We start from the raw sequence: 24,728 nt of genomic DNA on the forward strand, positions 1-24,728 counted from the left end.
CTATAGCATACAAAAACCACACAGTTCAGTCTCACAAGCATGATGATTGAGAGAGACTAGAAACAAGAGTACATATGGTATGATACCATTCTTATAAAATTCAAAAAAGGTAAAACTCACTTATGCTATCAGATAACCCCCTCTTCTTGTGTGTGGTCTAGATTTGTCAACTCAATTCTAATGAGTAGCATACAGCAGAAGGGATGGAATGTCACTTCAACAAATGACTTCCATTTTGGGATACGTCGTTCTTGCCGGACACCCTGCTGGAAGCCAGTCATTATGTCATGAAATGGTCTTAAGATCCACATGTCGGGCTGGAGATGTGGCTCAGCGGTAGCGCGCTCGCCTGGCATGCGTGCGGCCCGGGTTCGATCCTCAGCACCACATACCAACAAAGATGTTGTGTCCGCCGAGAACTAAAAAATAAATATTAAAAATTCTCTCTCTCTCTCTCTCTCTCCTCTCTCACTCTCTCTTTAAAAAAAAAAAAAAAAAAAAAGATCCACATGTCAAGGGAATGAACTCTACCAGTAACCCTGTGAATTCAGAAGCTCTTGTCTCTTCCAACCCATTAAGCTTTCATATGAAACTGCACTCTCAGCTAAAGAGCTCAACTGCAATTCATGAGAGCTCTTAAACCAGAGGAACTCGGCCAAATTACACTTGGATTTTTTACCCACATGAATTATGAAGTAATAAATATTCATATTTTTAAGTTACCAAGTTTTGGGGTAACTTGTTATGTAGCAACAGAAAACATAGTGTTTATTTTCAGAAGTTTACTTAGCTGGGGACATGGTGGTACAGGCCTGCAATCTCAGCTACTCAGGAGGCTAAGGCAGGAGGATACCAAGTTTCAGGTCAACCTGGGCAACTTTTCAAAATTTAAAGTAAAAAAAATTAAGGGATGGGTACATAACTGAGGCAGAGCACTTGTTCAGCATACATAAAGCCCAGGAATTAATCCCTAGCATTGAAAAGAAAAATCTGCTTAAATGCATGTTCTCATAGCAAAAGATCTTTCAAAATGTTTACATTCATATTTAGCTGGTGAAATTGTGAAACATTTTAAAAGTGGCTTTTAGTGCAAGATACATGCAAAAACCATACAGCAATATTGGATCTTCAGCAGGTTCAGAAATTGAATCACCATTCTCTTCTTGTTTTTCAGGTTTGTAACTTTGAGTTTGTCTCTAATAATTGATCGTATTTTTTTTGGTCAAGTAAGTAAAAATATATTAAGCTAACAGCTACTTTTTATTTTGACCATTTGTTGTGCTAAAACCTCAAGTTGGATTTTTTTAATCCATTAATATTTCAGAGGCAAATATTTTTTTAAAAAATGCTGTGTGCTACATTTTATTAAAAAGACTTTTAGTGTATGCTTTTGGTGCAATTTGCTGTGCTGTTGTATTCCTAGCGAATGTTCAGAAGTCTTTTAAGGCAAAATTTTAAGTATTGAAGAGCCAGAGAAATACTATTCTAAAATATTATTCTAAAGTAATAAAATTTATATTATTTATATTATTCTAAAGTAATAAAATTTAAGAATTTTAATGATTTTAATCATGCAGAAATCACACCAACCAAATATTCTATTCTTCAGTCTTTTGGTTTGAGATTTTAATCTAATAACTGTACATAATGGCCTTTGTTTTTAAATTCCCTTTTTCCAACGTAGAAGTTGGTTATGGCTTTGGAATCCTGTCCATATTTTGAAGCCTAATATTCTTTATTAATAGCCAGGTGATCTTGGACAAATTTCCAACTCTTCTTTCTATGGTTCCTTTATCTGGGAATAATTGTGACATTTGTCACAATTGAGTAAGATTAAATGACATAACACATAAAATAATAACAGTTCCTGGCTCAAGTGAGCACTTAATTTTACTTGTTATTACTGTTGCTGTCATCATCCGCTTTGTGCTATGATTCAAATTGTCGTAATTGTAGAGTTTTACATTAGTAGATAATATGTGACATTGTAAGGTACTAGAGTAAATATAGGTTAATATGGTTACCACATATACCCTCTACTAAAAGTTAGTTTTAGGATCCTCTCTATCTCTAATTGGATGTATAACATTACCAAACTGTGTGTGAACATTTATTCGCAATTTTTCAGGTTCATCTTAAATCTCAAAAACCCTACTGTTTTTAAAAATAACAAAGACCACATCAGTACTTAAAGAAAAAACTATAGTTGAGTGATTTCATATAATCATTAATTAAAATTATTGTTAACTATTGCCTGGTTTTTAGACTTAAATTCTGATTGAATATTAAAGTTCTTTCAAATTCCCTCATGCCAGAGTAATGCTTGACACTAACACATTTTTATTTCTTTTACCTTCAACTACTCCAGTGGACTCTGGTTCAGTTTAATTTTTTGAAATTTAACGTGCTGCAGAACTTGGGAACATTCTATGGTTCTCATCCATGGCATTGGTACTTCAGTCAAGGATTTCCAGTTGTCTTGGGTACTCACTTACCCTTTTTTATTCATGGCTGCTTTCTAGCCCCGAAGAAGTACCAGATACTTTTGGTGACTGTGCTATGGACACTGATAATATATAGGTAAGATTTTATTTGTTCAAGTAGTAAATGTTACCATGAAATTAGTTTCTTTGAAAAGTAAACTAATACATTAACTTTTATGATTTGTTAAGAGATTTTTTTTTTTTGAGAGAGAGAAAGAGAGAAATTTTTTTTAATATTTTTTAGTTTTTAGCGGACACAACATCTTTGTTTGTATGTGGTGCTGAGGATCGAACCTGGGCTGCACGCATGCCAGGCAAGCACGCTACCGCTTGAGCCACATCCCCAGCCCAAGAGATTATTTTAAAAGTCAGAAATAGTAGTAATTATGCTGGTGCGCATATAAATACTTCAGATAACCAGGATTATACTCAGTTTTTAATTAGTTGAACAAATTTTATTTCCTTAAAAAATTTAAGTATTAAAGGGCCAGAGAAATATTAAAATGAAAATGTATGTATCTGTATTCCAAATTTGTGTAATACTGCTTGACTGAATTGGTAACAGAAAGCTGTGTTAGAATATAATTGTACTTTATAATTTCACTTTAACATTAAATGTCATGATTAGTTTTGACACATCATAATTACCTTATAACTTCAAAATAACAAGACTAATTCCTGAAGAAATTCAATCTCCAATACTTAGAAAACATACAGATCATGTTAATTGTGTTTCATTTTAAATACATTAATTTTTCAAATGATCATGTATCATAATAAAATGGTACATAATATTTTTTTCTTAATATCTTTTATTATTATAGCATGTTGGGCCACAAAGAATTCAGGTTCATCTATCCAGTTTTACCATTTTGTATGGTGTTCTGTGGTGAGTGTTTTTATTAAAATAAAAAAATTATATAGTAATAGTTAAAATAATGCTCATTAACTATTATTTATTTTCAACTAAGCTAAATGAGAATTGCTAATTATAAGCTAATTGTAATTATTTTTTTTCCTGTATCCTATGAAGTTAGATAAAAACATAAGGATATATTTGTAGCTGTTTAAACTAGTTTTTGTTGCCTTTACACACAAACTATTTACCCCTTTAAGAGTGACTAATGCCTATGCTTTTTTTTCCTCCCCTGGCACTGAGGATTAACTTCAAGGGTACTTTACCACTGAGCTACATCCCCAGCCCCCCCCCCTTTTTTAAAAAATAATTGTTATTTTGAGACAAGGTTTCACTGAGTTACTGAGGCTGGCCTCAAACTTGCGATCCTCCTGCCTCAATCTCCCAAATTGCTGAGATTACAAGCATGCATGACCACACCTAGCCATGAATGTAGTTTTAAAACAATTCACTCCTGTGATTTTATTTTTGGCCCTTTCTGTATTTTTCCATAAGGTATATGCATTGTAGTTTTTACCTGTGACTTTTTAAAAATATCTTATTTGACTTAGCTCAAGAAAATCTGAATTTCTGCATTGATTGATTTGGGAAAATTAAGAATTAAAATTTTATTAACTTCAAATTTAATTCAAAGTAAATTTGAATTTACTTTAGCTTCCTTCAAATAGTACAACCTTAAAAAAATAATAATTAGGAGGGAAGGAAATGAATTACCAACTTGGACTGGGACTGGAGACTGGAAAAAACTACGGAGTTACAAATCTAAGTCTTAATTTTACTTAACAAAAAAAGTCCAGATGACCCATTGAGTTAGGTGGCCTTCTTTGACCAAGTACACATCAGCTCCTACAGATTTCAGATATATGTACTCTCTACTATTTAGGTAAATATATACATCTATGTATGTGACTTATATGAAGTACTTAAACCTAACCCTCAAATTTTGTTATTGTAGTCTTCATATACAAGTACACATTTTGCAAATTTTTTTTAAATATATATCTTTATTTATTTTTATGTGGTACTGAGGATGGAACCCAGTGCCTCACATGTGTGAAGCAAGCGCTCTATCACTGAGCCACAACCCCAGCCCAGCATTTGGCAAATTTTAATAATAGTGGGTCCATTTACCAGAGGAAATCTTTTAACAAATCACTTTAGATTTTAAAGTTTTTATTTTTACAGTGACTTGAGCATTAGTTATAATTAAGCATTGTCAGAGTACTGGAAGATAAATGTGTGTGTGTGTCCCCATCTGTCAATCTGTTTATGGTTTGGTTTGGTTTATTTAGGAATCTGGGTGTTTCTGTGTCCTCTTCTATGCCCTGTTTCTTATAAAGCATTTACAGAAATGTCAAAGTGTCTGAATCCTCATTCCCAGTCCATAAGTTTGAGTCTTTTAAGTGGGGGGATGCCTGTAATTAGGCCCTATTCTGGGTCTCAAAATTTGAGATAAAATTTGAAGGCATGAGAAGACCCCATTTTAATGGATTCTTATCAGTTTCTTGGTCTGGGAGTATAGTTTAATTGTAAAGCACTTGCCCAGAAAGTGTGAGGCCCTGGGTTCAATCCCAAGCCCCACAATCACCTTTTCATTAAGTATCTATTCAAGATGGAGACTTAGAAAAACACCTTATCTCCTCACAAGGTATTCTCTTTTCTCCAGACACACAGAACTAACATTCTAGGATGGGCCCAAAGAATCTCTTGACTCCTAGATAATTTGTACTTCCACTAAGAGTCAACAGACCTTTACTGCCAGGAGGTTCCAGCAGGAGCTCACCTAGACAGAAATCTGGACATTCAGGAAACACTGTCAGAAAAGTGGCTCTCTTTGCAGTTCTTGGTGTTTTAAATGACGAAATTTGAAACTTTCCTGACACCTGAAATTGTTATATCACAAATCTGAGCCTTATTCTGTTTGTATGGCCTATTTTAACCTTATTTTATATAAAAAAGACAACTTTGTCAGCCACTGATGTCTAATAAGCCACTTCAAAACTTAGTGGCTGGACCAGCTAATTGGGAGGCTGAGGCAGGTGGATTGCAAGTTCTAGTCCAGCTTGGACAAGGTAGTGAGACATCATTTCCAAAAGAAAACCACTTAGTGGCCTAAAATTCCATTTAGTATTATTTATAAGTCTATACTTCATTTGTGCAGTTGTTCTCATCTCTGCTGTGCTCACTTATGCAGATGTGACCAGTTGTCTAGTCAGACAGCTCTGTTGACCTAGGCAGGGCTCTCATATGTCTGGGATCCAGTTGTTGGCTAAGGCTGATAGCTCTTCTGTTCTTTCATCCTCCAATTGGCTACCTGAGGTCTATTCACTTGGTATATCCAGGATCACTAGAGAGGGATCCCTGGCTCTGAATTTCCATCACATTTTCTTTGCTCAAAGCAATTCAAAAGGCCAGCCCAGACCATTTGATAGGGAAATAATGAAACTGAACATAGGAAGAATAATTAATTATAGCAGGGTTTTTTTTCAGTCTGCAGTAACTTATCTTGCTTAGTCTGAATTTTCCTCAGTCCTCTAGGATTCTATAAACATACCTTCTATGATTGGTTGTGATCTTTAGTGACATGTGTAAAGTTGTATCTCAAATTTACCTGTAAAAGGAAAACTCTACTGGCTTAACATTGCTGAAATTCTTACCTTATGCCTCTCCTCTCAAACTAGGTACTGATGTTTCTAGTACATGCTGCCAATTCTGAGTTGGGTATCAATTAGTTTTTAACACAGTGGCCAAGGTAGACTTGCTTCTCTTGGGTTAGGCCACTTTGTTTTCTGTATTCTGATCTTGTTATTAAAGTTGCACATGCACACTGTTTGAATTGTCATTCCTAAGTAGTTTGTTTAAAAAAAAAAAAAACAATGATCTTCCTCTGCACTCCCTCTTAAAACTCCCCATAAGCAATCACTTAAACATTCTTTTAAGAGGTTATTTTGGTATTTACCTTCTTATTTCTAAATAAAATGCTTACAATGCTACCTAACGATATTTGTTTTGGACATCATCTATTTACTTCTCATTATACAACATGAAAATACAACTTGTTTCCTTAAGAAAGTAGCAACCAAAATTCATCCTAATACCACTGTCTTTACCCAGTACTCTCATTGTGGTTAAGTTCAAAGTCTCACCATTTACCCATACCTGTCCTCTTAAATCCCACTCCAAAATTAAACTACTCTTTCTCTCATGTAATCACTGAAACTAAACTGACCTAACAGCTTTCTCAGGGTATTTGAAAGCAGAAAGATTAACTCATATATTTTCTAATTGGTAGAAAGTAGTAGAGAACATAGTAGAGATTTTTTTCTTAACATTAGGTTTTCTGATAATTCTTGTCCAAACCAGGATGTGTCCTTGCCACTCCTCAGTAAATGTGATGGTAATTAGTAATGTACTGGCTTTCCCATTATTGTCCACTGCCATGAACCATAACTTGGTGAGAAGAAATTCATTAATCCTTGCTGGAGAATAATTGCCATGCTAAATATCCGAAACTAAAGTATGTATATCAAGCTAAATAATATGTGATTTGGAGGCATGGCTGAATAAAAGGGCCAACTTACACAGGGCCTTCTTATATACTCTTATTTCTGAATGTTCTACATCCATGGATTCAAACTAGCCAAGGATTAAAAATATTCAGGAAAATGTACTGGCAGACTTTTCATTCTTATTATTCTATAAATCACCATCATTACTATTTCCATAAATAATATGTCACTATTTACACAGATTAGATATTTTAAGTCATCTAAAGATGATTTAAAATAATCGGGGGAATGTGCGTAGGTAATATGCATATCATTTTATATAAGGGACTTGAGCATTTGAGGATTTTTGTTCTTTGGGGAGTGGTATATTCTAACCAGACCCCTGTGGATACTGAAAGAAAGTATACTCAAGTTTTTAGATTTGTCCTTGAAAGTAATCATCTGGGATATAATGGATTTACAACACTTTTTAACAGTAGTCTGATGAGAATTTGATAAAAACTATGTTATTGTAAAATAAAATGCTCATGGTACAAATATAAATATACTAGTGGTTGGTCCGTAATCACCTAGCCTGTTCTCCAATGGTAAACTATTATCACTTATGCAATTCACCCAGAAATATTCTACATACCTACTTTAAATTAAGAATTTGAAAGCCATGTTTGGCATCTAGTTAGCAACAAGTTAGCTAATGTGTGAAGTGAAAGGCTCCATATTTTGAGAGCTAATCACCAGAGTTCATATAAAGTCCCACATCTTCAGTGATTGGCAAAATCTCCAATTTTAAGTCACATCATTGATGTGGTGGTGATTACTGCTTTCTGAAGCTAGGTCATTTGAAAGTGGATCATTTCAGTGAAAACTGTTTTGCTGTATTATTTCAATTTCAGTTAAAAAAATGCCTACTGGGTTACAAAATCTAGTATCTTGTGCATTGAAGAAACTGTTACTTCCCTGTAAGAAACAAACGTGCATCTTAGCCTTTTCATGGCTCACTCATTAATATAATTGTAATGTGTCTAACTCTCCCTTTAATAACTTCAATTTCTGAAGTTCCCTTGGTAAACTTTGATTGTCAGATGATTTGAAAACCCTTAGAGACTTAAAATCTGCATGTTAGACTCAATAGCCATAAGCTAATATACCACACCACAGGACCTTTTACTAGAACAATTCAGACCTAGATGACAATACAATGATAGTGAATGGTCACAAAAATTATGACTTAACTGCTTATTTTTTGTGTCTACAACAGCATTGCAGTTTATGCCATTTCCATGAAATTACAAATGTATCTGCAATTAACATAAGAAACCAAAAGATTGCCAGTTTTACAATTCAATGTACCTATCTTCATATAGGATACTCACTAGCCCACCTGAAAACATGGAAAAAAACAGCTCTAAGTTTCCTGTTTTTATCAAATATGTTCCTCGCACTCTATACTGGTTTAGTTCATCAACGAGGTACTCTTGATGTCATGAGTCATATTCAAAAAGCCTGTCACAACAGTCCCAATAAATCTTCAGCCTCAGTATTTATAATGATGCCTTGCCACTCTACTCCTTATTACAGGTAATAAAAGTTGTTATATATGTTATTATTGAGAAAATAAAACTACTTTAAAATTCTCAGATTTCAATTGATCATTGATCAAATGATAAGAAAATTTAAACTTCCACTCATTTATTTGCTGTACTTTAAAAATCATTTATTCTGTCAATGAAAATCATATTTTTAAATAAATACTTTTTTAAAGGTTTATACTTAAATTTTATTTACACAACATTGAATTGATCTCAGAACACTAAATTCTAGTTCAGATTTGCATTTGTACTTTTGTCTCAGTCTTAAACCAGTCTTTTAATCTTCTGGGGCATCAGGTGTCTGATCCATAAAAATCAGGGAGTACAACTAAGTGATAGTCTAATGCTTGAATTAAGTATTCCTAGGAAATATAAAATACTAATGTTGCCTTACCGTACAAGGCATTCAAAAAGATATCCATTTGGTCCTATGATTGTATTCCAAGAAGCTATCCTAGTTACCAACAGTCAATAATGGTACAGGAGCAAAGCAACTAGCTTCCCTAAATAAAATTCTACAACTGTTTAACTTAACCTGGCTTTAAACAATCTGGAGTTGATTGTCAATGTGCACATTAAATTAATATCACCATGGATATAATTTTGAGAATTTAACATTTTGGAATACTCAAGTGCCAATAATAAACACATAATTTACCAAGTTGGAATTGCCTTGCAAAAGCCACAGGCTAGATGGAAGACCTCAAGTATTCCTTCAACTTGAGGATTCTTTTTTATACAGTCCTCCCAAAATAAATTTTATATTATACATATGCTTATCTACTTACCTATCTATATACCTGTATAGAGATATATAGATATATGCATGCTTAGTGGGGGACATTCACTGTCCTCCAATGTTCATGTTGGTGGTACAGGAATTCTAGTGATAACAAGATATTCTCCATATATAATAGGGGTTGACATCTTTCACTTTTGTATGGTTAATATTATACTTTTCTGTGTGTGGTACTGGGATTGAACCTGAGGTATTTTACCACTGAGCTACGTCCCTAGCTGTTTATTTTGAGATAGGGTCTCACTAAGTTGCCCAGGCTGGCCTGGAATTGTAATCCTACTGCCTTCAGCTTTCCTGAGCTGCTGGGATTACGGGTGTAAACCACCCCACATCCAGTTTCTTATCTTGTACTTTTTCAAAGCACATACTGAAAAAAAACTAAAAACAGAAGGCCCAGTGCCCATTCCAGATTAAAATTCTCAAGAATTTCTGTTTTTCATCTCCAAAACCATGAGTTATGAAGTAGCAAGTCTTATATAAATTCAGTTGATATGCATCTCACAGATAAATCTCCATAATTTTACTTCATTTCTAATTGGGTCTCCCCCCCCCCACCTTGCCTGGGATTGAACTCAGGACTTGCAGATGCTAGGCAAGCACTCTATCAGAGCTACATCCTAGCCCTCTAATTGAACATTTTGAATCTTTTTATCAAGTTCGGTTTCTCCCTCAGACAATTAAAAACATGGCATTTTGCATGGCCTTAAAGACAAATCCATCTTTTTATACTCTATACCACAATAAAACCATTACTTAAATTGTTAATCAGTGAACATTTGTTGCTCCCTATTAGTAAACTTTCATGAGTATGTAAAACTTGTCATTTAAAGATGTAATCCACCCTCTTTCAGACCAGAAAGGCAAGAAAGCAAAAATTCCTTTTCATTATTAACCATTTTCCTACCTTGCCCAATAAGCCTATAGAGAATTACTCTAAAATGAGGTAACTTACCTGATCCCAAAGAATATTTGGATTTTTTGAACAGTACTTTAAGGTTAGAGGATGGTTAGTCCCCCAAGCTGCTAAATTATTTACTTTGCTCCTTGAAATGAGAGTTTCATGTTTAAGTTTGGACTTGTTGTTTATGCCGTGGAGAATCATGTTCTCCATGTTTGGTAATATGTATTAAGGACTTCCTTCTTCACGTTAATTGGAATTGCTGACTGTTACATGATGTATCTTAAGAGTAACAGAAAACATTCACCATGTTTTTTAACCTCTTGTAAATATTATAATATTTTTCTCATAGCCATGTGCACTGTCCACTTCCAATGAGATTTCTCCAGTGTCCCCCAGACTTGACTGGGAAAAGTCAGTATCTTGATGAAGCAGATACATTCTACCTAAATCCCTTAATCTGGTTACATAAAGAGCTTCCTGATGATGCATCACTGCCTACTTACTTGATCATCTTCAATGTTTTGGAGGAGGTAAGTAAACATGAAAAAGAAAAAAAAAAACTCAATGTTTTTATTCAACCCCAGGTTTAGCAAACACACAGGTAAAAAGATAACATAAGCTATTTTATAGTCTTTTTCACCCCCATATTCCATAATTTGTCTTTTTCCCAGTCAAAATCAGCCCCAGTTCTAAAACTGTCAAGGAATGTTTGTTATTGTAAGTTAATTCTTTTATTAAAGGAATCTTGTTTTATTCCAAGTGAATAAAGGAAATGTGTTATGTTATATATATATATATATATATATATATATATATATATATATATACAATTTTGGTCTTGATGGCTGAGTAAAAATTCTTGTGTTCTTTTCAGGAAAGTAGATGGAACTGGAGATAATCATACTAAGTGAAATAAGCCAGACTCAGAAAGTCAAGGGCTATTATGTTTGCTTTCCTTTATGTGGCTGCTAGAGAGAAAATGGAAAAAACACAAGGGTAGGGGAATCTCATGAAAATATAAGGGAGATCAGTAGAGGATTCGGGCCAGGGAAAGGGAGAAGAGGGAAAGGAGAGGTACTGGGGAATGAAATAGACCAAATTGTGCTGTGTGCATCCATGAATACAACACAATGCTTCCCACTACTTTATATAATTATAATGCACCAGTAAAAATTTTTTTAAAAAGAAATATTGTTTTATGAAGAAAAATGTTGCAGAGGAGTGATTAGAATTGACAGTTCTAAAATTCTTTGAAACAATACAACAAAATGTAGCCTTTATTTACTTAAACATTTATTTACTTCTAGGAAATAAGTACTTTCCTAATTTCAAGAAATTATGAGAGAACTGCTGTTTTCTTCCACACTCACTTGCCGGAGGGTCGAACTGGAAGTCACATATATGTCTATGAAAGAAAACTTAAATGGGGAAATCAACAGAAGATGAAATTCTAAATTGTGTTTACAGCTTCTCCAGAGAAACTGACATTTCTGGGTAGAAATATTCAGGTGCTGCTAGACACTTTAGTCAACACCAAGTTTAACTCCTGGAATTTGCAAAAAGCCACTGTGGATTGCTTTACCAAATATCACTACTGAGAAATTGTATAAAATATCACAGAATAAGAAATCACATATTAATGTAATGCCAGATTTTAAATAAAGACCTTTAGTTTTCCTCATGGTGTAGTTTTATTATTTCTTCCATAATATTTAGATGTGCACGAAATTTCACAAGAGAACAAGTCAGCAAGCTCTTAAGAGGGCAGCAAATTCTTCACAAGTGAACAGGCTCTTGAACCCACAAAAAGACAAGAAGTGTAAGATTATAAAATGTTAGAGATGAAATCCCATCACAATGTACTTTCTACTACTGCAAAACTCTAACACAATCAGTGTTAATTACACTTTGTCACATATGAGACGAGCTTGCTTTAAGCTCATACACTGCTAGGAAGTCTCATTTCATGCACAAAATCTGTTGTGTGCCTGGCTTCTTTAATGAAACTTTTTTCCAGTGCCAAAAAAAAAAAAAAAAAGGAAAAAACGTTCAACAAAGCTAAACTACTGGAATATGTAGGTTAGTAAGCTGTTGATTGATGCTTCTGTGTAATAATATAAATACAAAGCGACCAAACTGAACTTTAAAAAATGAAAGACAGACACTGTCATCTTGATAATTTGATCTTAGTTTAAACACCAGATATTGTAGAAAGCATCCATGTCTCTCTGAATTTTCTAATTTAACTTAATCATGAATCAATATTTAGGATCAAAAGGTAATTGCCCCAATTCTATTTCAAGATTTGCCATGTGTCTTCCATTAGTGCGACCATATTTATGCCATTTACCTTCCCTTTTATAAGGCTGTGGTTGAAGGTGCTTCTGCTCTTGTTTTCGATGCCTGGAGTTTTCAATATTTACCATACGTTGCTTTCTATCAGGTCGACTGAAAGTAGTAAACACATTTTTCATCTATGTTAGAGTTCAAATTATTTAAATAAAAACCAATTTTAATGTTTTTCTCCATTAATCTATCTGAACATTCTGCAAAAAGATGTTAACACAGTATAATCCTATTATGTCCATACTATAAAGCAGGGGAGAGGGAGTTCAGTGAGTATTATACATTTTTTACCCTTTAGAAAGCAAAAACAGACAAATGTAACTGTACTGACAAAGGGAAAATACTGAGGAGATAATAAGAACAGAATGTGACAATAAAATAATGAGATGTGTTTCCATTATTTTCCTCCTCTCAAAAAAAAAAAAAAAAAAATCAATCCTCTCCCATTGGCTTCATCCCTCACAGAAATATACACACATTTCTTACCAAAAAAGGCTCTTTTTCTTTTTTAGCAAAAATTCACAACATCTGCATTTTTTCCCTCAGTTTCCATGAGCAGGTTTCTATCACTACATTATGGCAAGTCTATAATGCTAACCTGGGCATCCAATTCCCAAACCAAGAAATATTTTCAGTCCTCAACTTTTAAAGTATTTGATGCAATTTAAATATTACTTTTACTTGGGTTTTCATGATACTATTCTGTAGTCTTGCCCTTATCAGACTTCTCTACAACCCCACTGATGTTGGTGTTCCCCAAGGGTCTGATAAATACCTCCAGTGGAGATTGTCTTCACACACACACACACACACACACACACACAGAGAGTTTGGGCCAGAGAGGCAGAAACATTAATTGACTGCCAAGTAATCCTCTCTAATTGATGTCAATAGATACCTTCACAACTTTTACACCAATTCCTGTTGCCCAAAAGCACATTCCTGCATTCCATATCTGAGTGATATCACTATCCACAAGGTAGCCCATCCCAGAAATCTAGAAGTCATTGTTACTTTCTACTTATCTTGCACAAGAAATAACTATTTTACTATTTACCTACTGTGTAACTGTCTTTACTCTTTCTTAGTTCTAATACTCATCAGCTTCCAACTATTATACTGCATTCTAGCTTCACACCTTGCCAATGAATCCTCCAGGCTGCTGGCAGTAATCTAGAAGGTCATCTAATTAATCTATCATTCCACTCTACTTCAAAATTCTTCAGAAATTCTGCATATCCTGCAAGACAAATCCTTTAGCATAAAACAAGGCCATCATGATCTTTTTTTCATCCCCCCTGCACTACCTTGCTTCACATTTCCAAGGCTTTTCAAGTGAAAACCCTTCAAAAGATAGTATAACAAGTTTATTTCCAAGGCCACCTCATCATGAAGCTTTTCCAGACATCTCCAGACACCTGAGGCCACCATATACGTCCCTCCATATCTTCATTTAATTTTCTGTATCTGCCTAGCTTGTGAGCTTATTTACATTAAGAAATTTTCAATTTGTTTCCTCAAGACAGCCTCCCAACACTTTGCTCATTATAGCACTAGATATTGAATAACTAAAGACACCATAATCAGTCTCATTATTTTATAGACACATTACATTTATTCATAAAAACATATAGATATATGTATCTCAAAGGTAAAAAGTGAAGCTAACATTTGAGTATTAGAGTTTCATGTTACAGAATAAAAAGCAGATAAACAATGGATTTAAAAGTTATTATGAAGTATACACATTAGAATTTCTGGCTTGTTGAGGTTGCCTCTTTGATCGTGCCACTACCCTTATAAATAATTCTGTAGTAAGTATTACATATAATAATTAAGTTGGAATATGGAATGGACAAATGACAACAGGTAGGGCACTATAATTGTTACATGTGAGCTCTTATGATTTCAGAGTAAAATTTGTGTTGTTCACTCATAGCTTCCCAAGGTGAATAAAGAAATTAAAGGAAAATAATTCCACTTAAGGTAATTATCTTTTCATATCAACTATACTAAAAAGAAACATAATCAGCCAAAATAGGATTTCTATATCCATAACTAATTTTTAAGATATAAATCAAACCATCTGTTTAAATCAGTGATTGTTATATGAAATTTTCAGTTTTTAATACTTGTAAATTTAAAACTATATCTTTCAATCTATTCTAAATTTTCAGGAATAATAAAGCATGTCTTTTAGAAATAGTAACCTAAGAAACTTATCAAATGATAAAAATGCTACCACAATATACAATTGTTAGAAACTATTATAATAACATGGTTTTATGTAAACCGACCTGGGTCCATATGGAGGGGGAAAAGTGTGACCAAAGAAGTGTCTATATATATATTCATCCAGCTTCTCAAACACTCCATCATTATATACTTGATATTCCTTCATATCTTTAAGATAATCCTTAACATCATCAACAAAGTCCGTAAAAAGCTTCTGATCATGGATAAAGACACCATTTAGGAAAAACTTGTTGATGAATTGATCTAGTTCTTTCCAATGATGAAAAGCATCCAATTCTTTTAATAAGTATCTTTCAATTAACAGTCTAAATTCATCAATCTTTACAGGATTCATCATTACCTTAAAAGGATTAACGGATTCTTGTTGAGCATATTCAAATATACCAGAACAAGCCTTTCTGAGATAACTTCCCCTACAGTCATCATGCTCAGCACTGCACTTCTGTAAATTTGTATTTTTTCTAAATTCTTCGAAGTGAGTTGGCTTCTCTTTCCTTCCTTCCCTTTGCAGAGTAGGGCCTCCACGATTCTGGTCTTGCATAGGTGCCTTATTCTGTGGATGTAAACAGTCACGAAAAACTGTTCTTGGTTTTTCAGCTGTTTCTTCTCTTGGAGCACTAAATCTTTTGTTGCCCTTTTCATCAAAGATATTCTTGGTGGTATCTTTGAAATGTCGGAAAGTGGATTTAACTGAATCTGAAAACTTTTTCAGATTTTCCTTCACAGCTTCTTTAGCCTGCTTAATTTTTTCTTTATGATGCCTCACAAACTCCTTGGTAGAATTCTTCATGGCATCAAATGTTTCCTTAACCGTTCCCAAAAATGTTTCTTTTGACTTATTCTTAGCCCTGTGGTTTCCTCTGCTACCTTTCTTTTTTCCATCAGTTTCTTGTTTTCCATTCTGATCTTTTGCCTCAACATACAGTCTTTCCCACAAATCAGAACGCTGCTGTTCAAAGTTTAGTTTCTGCTCCAGCTCAGTGAGTCTTTCCTGTAAGACTGCTATTTCCTTTTTTTCAGTCAATATACTGGGAGAATCTAAGTTGTCTTGTGACTGACTCCTGCTTAACTGCTGAAGTTCCACCCTTAAAGTCATTGCTATCAGTCGTTCTCTCTCCAGTTCTCTCTTTAGCATCTTAGTTTCTGCCAACAGAGTCTCCCTTTGACTAAGGAAGCTGTGCACTTTCTGTTTTTCCTCTTCTAAATGCTGCTTAAGTTTCTGATTTTCTGTAACTAATTCAGTATTTCTTCCTTTGTCTTCCAATATTCTAATCTGTTCTCTTAACTTCATTAACTCTTCCTGTAATGCAGATATGGCTTTCTCTTCCTTCTCCAGAGATATTCTTAAATACTGATTTTCTGTAGCAAGATTCTTTTTCTGAGTATCAAAGGATATCTTCTCTGATTCAGTAAGAGTCCAACACCTTGCAAGGTTTTCTTTCAATGACTAAATTTTTTTGGAAGAGAACAAAAATGTCAAGTGTTTTAAAAGCTGCAAAATCTTTAAATACATCCTATTAACTTTAGTGTCTTTATTTCTACAGGTCCTCCTGTGTACTATTTCAACAGTAAAAAACTAGAAATCACTAAATTTCACATAAAAGAAAATGCAGTGCAGAGAATTATATCAAATTAAGAAAAATAGTATGGTGGAAGAATTTATAAAGACAAAAGTTATCTAGAGCTCAGTTAATCCCTAAACGTAAGACCAGCAGAGTAGAATAAAGGAATGAGGACATACGGAGGACTGAACTAGAGCAAATTATAGTTCATGCTTATATAATTATGTGAAAATGAAACCTGATTTTATGTATAACTATAATGCACTAATAAAACAAATAATAAATGGCTATCCTTTCCTGAATGGGGAAAAAATATATATAAGCAGCCTGAGATATAGCTCAGTGGTAGAGTGCTTGCCCAACATGTCTGAGGCACTGTGTTTAATCCCCAGCACTGCAAAAGAAAGAAAAAATGAGGAGTGCCTCTGATTGAGGCTTCTCATAATAATATGAAGTTCTTACTGGCTTCAAGCACCATTTATATGTTAGAAGAAACAGAGTAGTCTATTTTTTGAATACAGGATGCTCTCCAAAAAAAAAAAAAAACTAAGAATATAGATAAGACTAAGGGTTTTTCCATTTCTTAAATTAAGAAAGTTATCTTTATAAAAAGTAACATGTCATCTAGAGCTGACTTAAGGCTTCCAAAAATTGAGTTTGTAATATATGATGGCACACTCCTACTCAGAAGGCTGAAGTAGGAATATCATAAATTGGAGGCCAGTGTCAGCAATTCAGTGAAACACTATCTCAAAATTTTGGAAAAAAAAAAAATTAAAAGCTGGGTATGTTGCTCAGTGGTACAGTGCTTGCCTGGCATTCACAAGGTCCTTGGTTTAGAAACACTTCAGATATTCTTAGTCCTAGTTGAAACATTTTAATCCTATAAAAACATTTCTAGATAAGGGCAGAATTCTACAAGCACTGAAGGACAGACTAAATCTTTGAAATGTAAGTCATTCCCCAAATTTCAAGTCACTATAAACCAGATTACAGTTAACTCCATAATCTGTACAGATTAACTCTGAAGATTAATATATAGATTAATGTAACTCTGAAGTCAGCACCCTTTGACAGAGAAACTGCTCAATCAGGTTTATAGAATTCTACTGTAGCTAAGCCTGGTGGCACACACCTGTAATCTCCAGCTACTCTGGAGACTGAGGCTGGAGGATAACCAGTTCAATTACAGCCTGGGAAATATAACAAGACCCTGGCTCAAGATAAAAAAGGGGGCTCAAGATAAAAAAAGGGGGGGAGGGGTAGGAAGGTAGCTCAATGATAAAGCACCCCTGGATTCAATCCCAAGCACTGTAAATCTACAAAGTGATATCTAACTTTGGCTTAATTTTCTATATGGCTAATCCTATTTGAATCAGACAATAATCATAATCTAATTTAACAAGAAAAAGGATGGAAAAAAGCTCAAGAGAATAATAGCATTTTACATTTGAATAATTTTACATTTGAAAAACAATTGAAATGGTTGCTTCACTGTTTAACTCAATCTTCAAAGGACAAATTAAGATTTTAAGTTCAATCATAATTATTTCATCTGCTCTACCTGACTGAGACAACAAATTTCATCTACCCAATAGTACTAGAGCCCTATGTAATGTAATCTTTTATTGCACAAACACAGGAAGCCACAGGGGAACTGAAGAATTCAGCATTCCTCATATATAAACTTGATCTTGAAATTAAGTGATTGACAAGTAGAGATTCTGGGCAGGTCTTCCAAACAGCTTCAACACCTGAACCACACTTAATAGGAAATGAGATCTGAAAAAATTCTGTAAAGACATATGTCTTGTAAAAGCCAATGCCATCCTCCAGAACCAGAAACTAAGAAAATGGCACCTTGTAATATACTTGGAAAAACCGCACCACTGAAAATTCACTTTAGCAGTACTCCCTGAAAGATACAATTTGAACATAAACCAGGATTCTTTCCAAGAAATGTTATCATAAACCTATAAAGTACACATACATAAACTATAAGGGAGATATGGTGGAATGGATGGAAAAAATCAACAACTTAAATTTTCTATCCTGAGTTTACTATCATTCCTTTACCACCCTTCCTAGGGAAGAACAAAATATGAAACTATTTTTCTTAACTTCAAAAACCACCTAAGGTGTCAGGTAAGGAGACAGAATTGACTGTATAGTCCTGTTGAAGTTAGGTGAATTTTAGGTAGGAAAATACACATGCCCTCCATTCTGTCAGATCTAACAACAAAAACAGTTAAAAATACTGGCCATTTCACCAAAGAAGATCCTGGATCAGCTATAAAGCCCCAGCTCCTGAGAATATTTTACTGAGCTCTGTGAGAACAATGTTAATAAAGTGGTGTGTATACAAAATGTGTGCGTGAAAAAAACATACATCTCGAATGTCAATTTTAAATGATGCTATTTAAATACAACAGTTATGAAGAAAGGCCTCTGAAATTAGAGACTTGGAAACAAATAGCTCTCCTTACCATCTATAAAATGAACGCTTGCTTAAATCACAATATTGTTATAAAAAATAAGAGATACACAGTGCTTACCTGATAGTGACTAAGATATAGTAAGTACTTAATAAACAATTACCAATATTACTAATTTTCACTGCACTTTTTATTTAAATAGTACAAATACTAACAATTATTTTTAATATTTTTTAGTGGTACACACCTTAGAATCTATAAAAGGTCCTTGTTTCTTTTGGCATTGAGAAAGATAATCCTTCATATCATTCAGTTCATCTTCGTGTATCTTTCTGACTAAATCTTGGTGTTTCTGAATCTGAACTGTGCCTAAAATGAAAAATTTTTATTAGAAGCATGAAACATTATGATCACCAGTATTTTAAAATATAGAAAACATTTCATCTAAATATAATCTGTCTCTAAATCTAGATAAAATCATTTTTCAAAGTGTCAGCATTTTGTTTCTTTAAAAATCCTGACTTTTTATAAACAAGGAATAAATATGATACCATTCATCAAATGATGATGGAGGTTAGTTATAATACAAACCAGTCCAAATAGTCAATGTATTTAGTATAGACCCAGGAACATTTAAGCAGTTCACTAGCCTTTTGATTAAAATGAACAGACCAGCCTACATTTACTCTAACAAGAAATAATTTATTAAACATTCTTACTATATTGAAGACATTCAGATGTCATTTTGTGGGTATCTTTAAGTAAGTAAATTACTCAAAATCCCTTTACACAGAGAAATAAACAATTGGTAAGTGTTTTTTTCACAGGTTAAAAGTAAACATGAAAACATAAAATTTCTATGTATGTGTCTCTAATATGCTGCCTAAAGGATACAACAAGCCCAAAAAGTACATCATAGAAAACAACTGTCTGGTACCTACGATTCTCAAAGCCAAATCTTTTAAGAACTCTGCAATGGTTAAATCTGTAGTGGAGTACCACTGTCTCTATCCCAGCAATGATAAAGGAAGACTCCTTTATTTTCACCCTAAAATCAAAATGTTATTTTGCCAAGACATGCCGTTCACATGCTCCTACAAACTTCATGCATGGACAAAACAAAACACTAATTCAAAAATAGGGCAAAATGCATCCAGCAGCATTAATATTACTGAGTGGACATACCATATGAAGAGATGTCATACAATTTAAAAATAAAAGGACATAATGGTAGTTTACCGTGTTTTCCCCTCTTTACTGCTACAAAAATTATTTTAAAATGTCTTCATCTTGAAAAATATCAAAAACTTTTAACAACTTACAGATAACTGTTGGATAGTATAACCACAATATGAAATATGAATATGAAATTCTGCATTAGGATTAATTTATTTTTAAGTTTTATTTATAGAATTCATTGTTTCAAAATGACTCAAAAGAAATTCAGGGTTTTTTAAATGTTGGAATACACTTATATTTATAATACCCAGAGTAATCAGAAAACTTCTATTTTAAAGAGCTAACCAGACGAATTCCTTTGTCCACGGGAAAATGACCAAAAACCATAGTGAGAGTTGAATGTGAGATATTATTAACATAGCATATGCTTAATGACTGTCTTAATGTGGTCCTTTAATCTCACTAATCACTGGGGCTTTTCTCCTTGCATTTTCAGCTGCCTACCCATAAAGCATTACCTCTCCAAGATACTATCTTTGGCATAGTCATGTCTACAAACACTACTTTTCTCAACACATTTACCCACTGTCAGTTTTTCTGTCATTCATGTTAAGACATCTCAGATACAGATACAGTTGCAATCTCTGACCTGAGCTTCTAGCCAATAATATCTAGGTGCCTATTAGGCACAATTCTGAGGGCCTCTTTATGGTAGAAAAAAAAATTAAACTTTGACACCTACTTCAACCAGTCTAGAATTAATCTGAGTAAAAATAATCCAAACTATGCTTATCACCTATTTATCATCTAGCAAACCCTTTCTCATTAACTCCCAATTCCAAAAACGAAGCAGCTAGCACTTTTCTTAGAATTTAATAAACTTACTATCCAGATTCAAAGTCCTATCTTCTATTACTCTTCAGTGTCCTTACTTTATTAATCCCTCTATCCCCACTGTCACTAGTTTTCAAGGCCCTTATTATCAAATATTTGGATTACAAAACTCCTAGAAGTTCTACTTTGTCCCATACCATTTATCTTCCTATACTTTTTCTTCTTCTAACAATATCACTGTCAAGTCACTCAATAAATCAAACTCTCCTACCCAGATTCCAAGATGTGATACAATCTAGTATCACCCACCTCTCCCATTATTTCTAAACTATTCCATAGTCCAGGCAATCCTCTCATTGTTATGAAACCAAAAAGTTTCCTTTTTCTGCAAATTATGAGGTTCTCCATTACTAGAATGTCTCACCTTCCCTTCTGCCCATCATAAGCTTGCTAAGACTAACCCAATTTAAATCCTACCACCTCTAGGATGACTAAGTAGGTATAGCCTTTGAGCAGTAATTCATTTCTGTTATAACTTAGCACCCAGTTGTCTGCTGAAGAACTGAACAGCCTATCAATACTTAAAGCAACTCCATGAGAAAACCAAATCAAATGAACTCCACTGATAATTTAGTGTATAGTCTGCAAGATAAGAATAGGGAAGGTAAGTGCATCATAAAGATATAATAATCTTTTATTAATTTTAGAAGTACTTTCAGAATTTGAGTCATGGCCAAATACTTGGAGTACAGTGTTTTACTATCCTGAGCTTTCTCTTTCTTCTAGTATAGATGAGACCCTTCACTTTATATGAAGCCAAAGCTGGTGAGTGTGTTTAATGAGACTCACTTAGTACTTAACTTCTGTTACATGATTATAAAGTAAATAACTGATTATGGAATGCAAATGACTTCACAGTGGATGGGAAATTCAAAGCAACTCTACAATCAACTCCAAAAGAGTGCTGAGATCATGCCAGAACTTAGAAAATAATACTTGTCCTTTAAGTAGTGACTTTAAAAGGTCATTCAGGTTAGATCTTATATTTTTATTAAATCAATTTTCATTACTATATAGACCTAGATTGAAGTTTTTCTTTTTTTTTTTTTTTTTTAAGAGAGAGTGAGAGAGGAGAGAGAGAGAGAATTTTTAATATTTATTTTTTAGTTCTCGGCAGACACAACATCTTTGTTTGTATGTGGTGCTGAGGATCGAACCCGGGCCGCACGCATGCCAGGCGAGCGTGCTACCGCTTGAGCCACATCCCCAGCCCCTAGATTGAAGTTTTTCATATTTTGGAAAGACTTAATATGAAAATACAGAAAAATGTTTTATCAATTGTAATTATTCAAATAAATTTTACCAGTAACAAAATTCTAAATAACAAGGAAGTAATTTCTCACTTTTTAGTCATTGATGGATTTTTATTTATTTATTTATATGTGGTACTGAGAATTGAACCCAGTGCCTCACATGTGTTAGGCAAGCGCTCTACCACTGAGCCCCAGCCCCAAAGATACCATTGAAAGAACAAATATGACTTTTTTTTTTTAGTTGAATTTCTCTCTTTTGAAAGGACTCATCTCTAAACTGAAATTTCTACAAAATATTTAAAGGTCATGCAATTGTCCAAATTAACATTTAGAAGTCACTATCCAATTTTTGCTTTTAGTAAGAAAAAAAGATTAAGACCTTCTCCTTTGTTACCTTCATGTTTACCTGTAGGGAGAAAAAATCATAACTCAAAAACATATTGATATGTTTACTCTAGTTAGCCAGTAAAGTATATATTTCAAATCAAATCTCATTACAACAAACTTCAAAAGAGGATACAAGTTATAGTACCTCAGTATTAAATTCAAGCAGGCATCCATAAGGAATCTAAGTACCTATTTTTATTAACACAGAATCAAATACAAGAAACAACAAATTTTACTGACTGACTTTATACAAGTATTGATTGTTTTCATTATATTATGTTGACATTAAGTTTATTCTAACGTTATAAATATCTTTTCCACAAATCAATAGACTGTACTTGCAATTCTTCAAATTTTTGCATTAAAAACATTACTGGAAGGAACTAGCAAAACAAAGTATGGATTACATAGGCAAAAAAAAATCTAAAAGAAGTTAATATAATGCAAACTAAACTTTGTGAAACTAATGAGATCTAAGACATTTCTTTAAAGTATACTTCCCCCAAAATCCAATAGAGCAAAGGGTAGGAACACTCAGTTCTTAAATACTCCTGTCTCTGTACTAAAGAATATCTTATATATAGAAAGAAAACATAAATATAAAACATAAATATATAAAGAAAACAGTGAGACTCCTACATGGAAAAGAAAAAATAACCAACATCACATGCAACCACTTCTTCATCTGACCCAAGAAACACATAAAGGCTTTGAATTAATAAGATAATCAACAGCCAGGCATGGTGGCACACGCCTTTAATCCAAGGAACTCAGGAGGCTGAAGGAGGATTTCAAGTTCAAAGCCTGCCTCAGAAACTTGGCGAGGCCATAAGCAACCTGGTTATAACAAAAACCAAAATATAAGGCTAAAAATTTTTCAACTAATGTGAATCATAAAACAAAAATGAATGTCACAAAATGACAATTGCATTAAACCTCAAAATAGAAATGATGAGCAATAATTATTGGGAGACTTCAAATGTAACTACTCCAACTATGATTTAAATAATCTGTAATAGCAAATTAAAATGACTTGCCTCGTGGTGAGCATTTCAATTTTTTTTTTTTTTTTTTTTTGGTGGTGGTGGTGCTAGGGATCAAACCCAGGGCCTCATGCCTACTAGGCAAGCACTCTACCACTGAGCCACATTCCCAGCCCCAACATTTCAAATTTTTAATCTTCTAATCTTTTTACTTAAAAAAAGTCATACATGTTAATAATTGCCTTTTTTTTTTTAAATTGAGATGCAGTCTGACTTTGTTGTCCAATCTGGCCTCAAATAAACCTACTGTGTCAGCCTCTCAAGCAAGTGGGACTACAAGCACATACTATACCACACCTGGTTCTTACATTTCTTAAATAACTACTAGCTCATTTAAGTGAAAATAGTGTAATGAGATAAGCAGCACTATCTCCACTTTCCAAATAAAAAAACTGAAATACAAACAGGCTGCAAGGTCATCAGCTTAATAATGACAATGAAAACAGATCTAGGATTCCTCAATCATCTTCTATTTATAATGGCATCAGTTAACGTATAACACATTTTCAAATACTTACCATAGAAATGTCCAAATCCCATGCTGACTGCAATCACCAAAGCAAGTACAACACACTTATTGAGACCACTACTGAACTGGCGTTTACTCAACTCCTTAGAAGGTTCATTTTCCTGTTCAGCAGGCAATCGTTCCTCAGATTCTGAAGTGGAAATAGTCTTCTTCCTAGCTCGGCGTCGTCTAAAGGCAGGACTAGGTTGATTACTGGTTTCATCACTACTTGATTCACCATCACTAGGCTGAGATGAAAATACTATTTTAAAAAGAAAAATGTTGATATTTACGTATTAAAACTTTTAGAAAAGCTTTCCCAATAAATGGCTTAGAATAATCAATGCTATCCCTACATGCCTTTTTACATGAAATAGCAAACCAAACAACAAAAAAACAATTTTTCAATCTATCAACATAAAGTTGAAGCATAAAAGTCCTAGAATGTGATACACAGAAATTTGTTAAAACTTATTACTCCATACCTTGAAATACTGGTTTTAAAAAAAAAAAAAACTTCCCTCTGGCAGTTCATACTTTTATTCTCAGAGTCTATTAAATTTCATTGCTATGGGATGCATAAAAAACAAGTACCAATTCTGAAAGAAAAAAATCATCTCTCTTCATTCATTTTTTTTAAATATATATTTTTTTAGTTATAGGTACAC

The 24,728-nt window shown here is 33.6% G+C and overlaps 1 protein-coding gene across 6 annotated transcripts in view; it reads right to left on the minus strand.

The window, feature by feature from the left end:
- The window catches only part of Ccpg1 (cell cycle progression 1), a 67,467-nt gene that overhangs the window by 15,960 nt on the left and 26,779 nt on the right, over positions 1 to 24,728 (minus strand). For 3 of the 6 annotated variants that reach the window (XM_077799984.1, XM_077799981.1, XM_077799982.1), the window contains 4 exons: positions 24,071 to 24,322; positions 19,044 to 19,165; positions 14,841 to 16,246; positions 12,548 to 12,645 (listed from right to left, as the gene is read on the minus strand). In XM_077799984.1, the coding sequence (XP_077656110.1) occupies positions 12,548 to 12,645; positions 14,841 to 16,246; positions 19,044 to 19,165; positions 24,071 to 24,322 (1,878 nt within the window). Of the gene's footprint in view, positions 1 to 11,565; positions 12,646 to 14,150; positions 16,247 to 19,043; positions 19,166 to 24,070; positions 24,323 to 24,728 lie in introns of those variants that run through there. The other 3 variants (XM_077799985.1, XM_077799983.1, XM_026413402.2) reach the window with 3 other exon arrangements.

The sequence above is a fragment of the Urocitellus parryii genome, chromosome 6 (genome assembly GCF_045843805.1).
Source record: "Urocitellus parryii isolate mUroPar1 chromosome 6, mUroPar1.hap1, whole genome shotgun sequence".
In the NCBI taxonomy this organism is placed as follows: domain Eukaryota; kingdom Metazoa; phylum Chordata; class Mammalia; order Rodentia; family Sciuridae; genus Urocitellus; species Urocitellus parryii.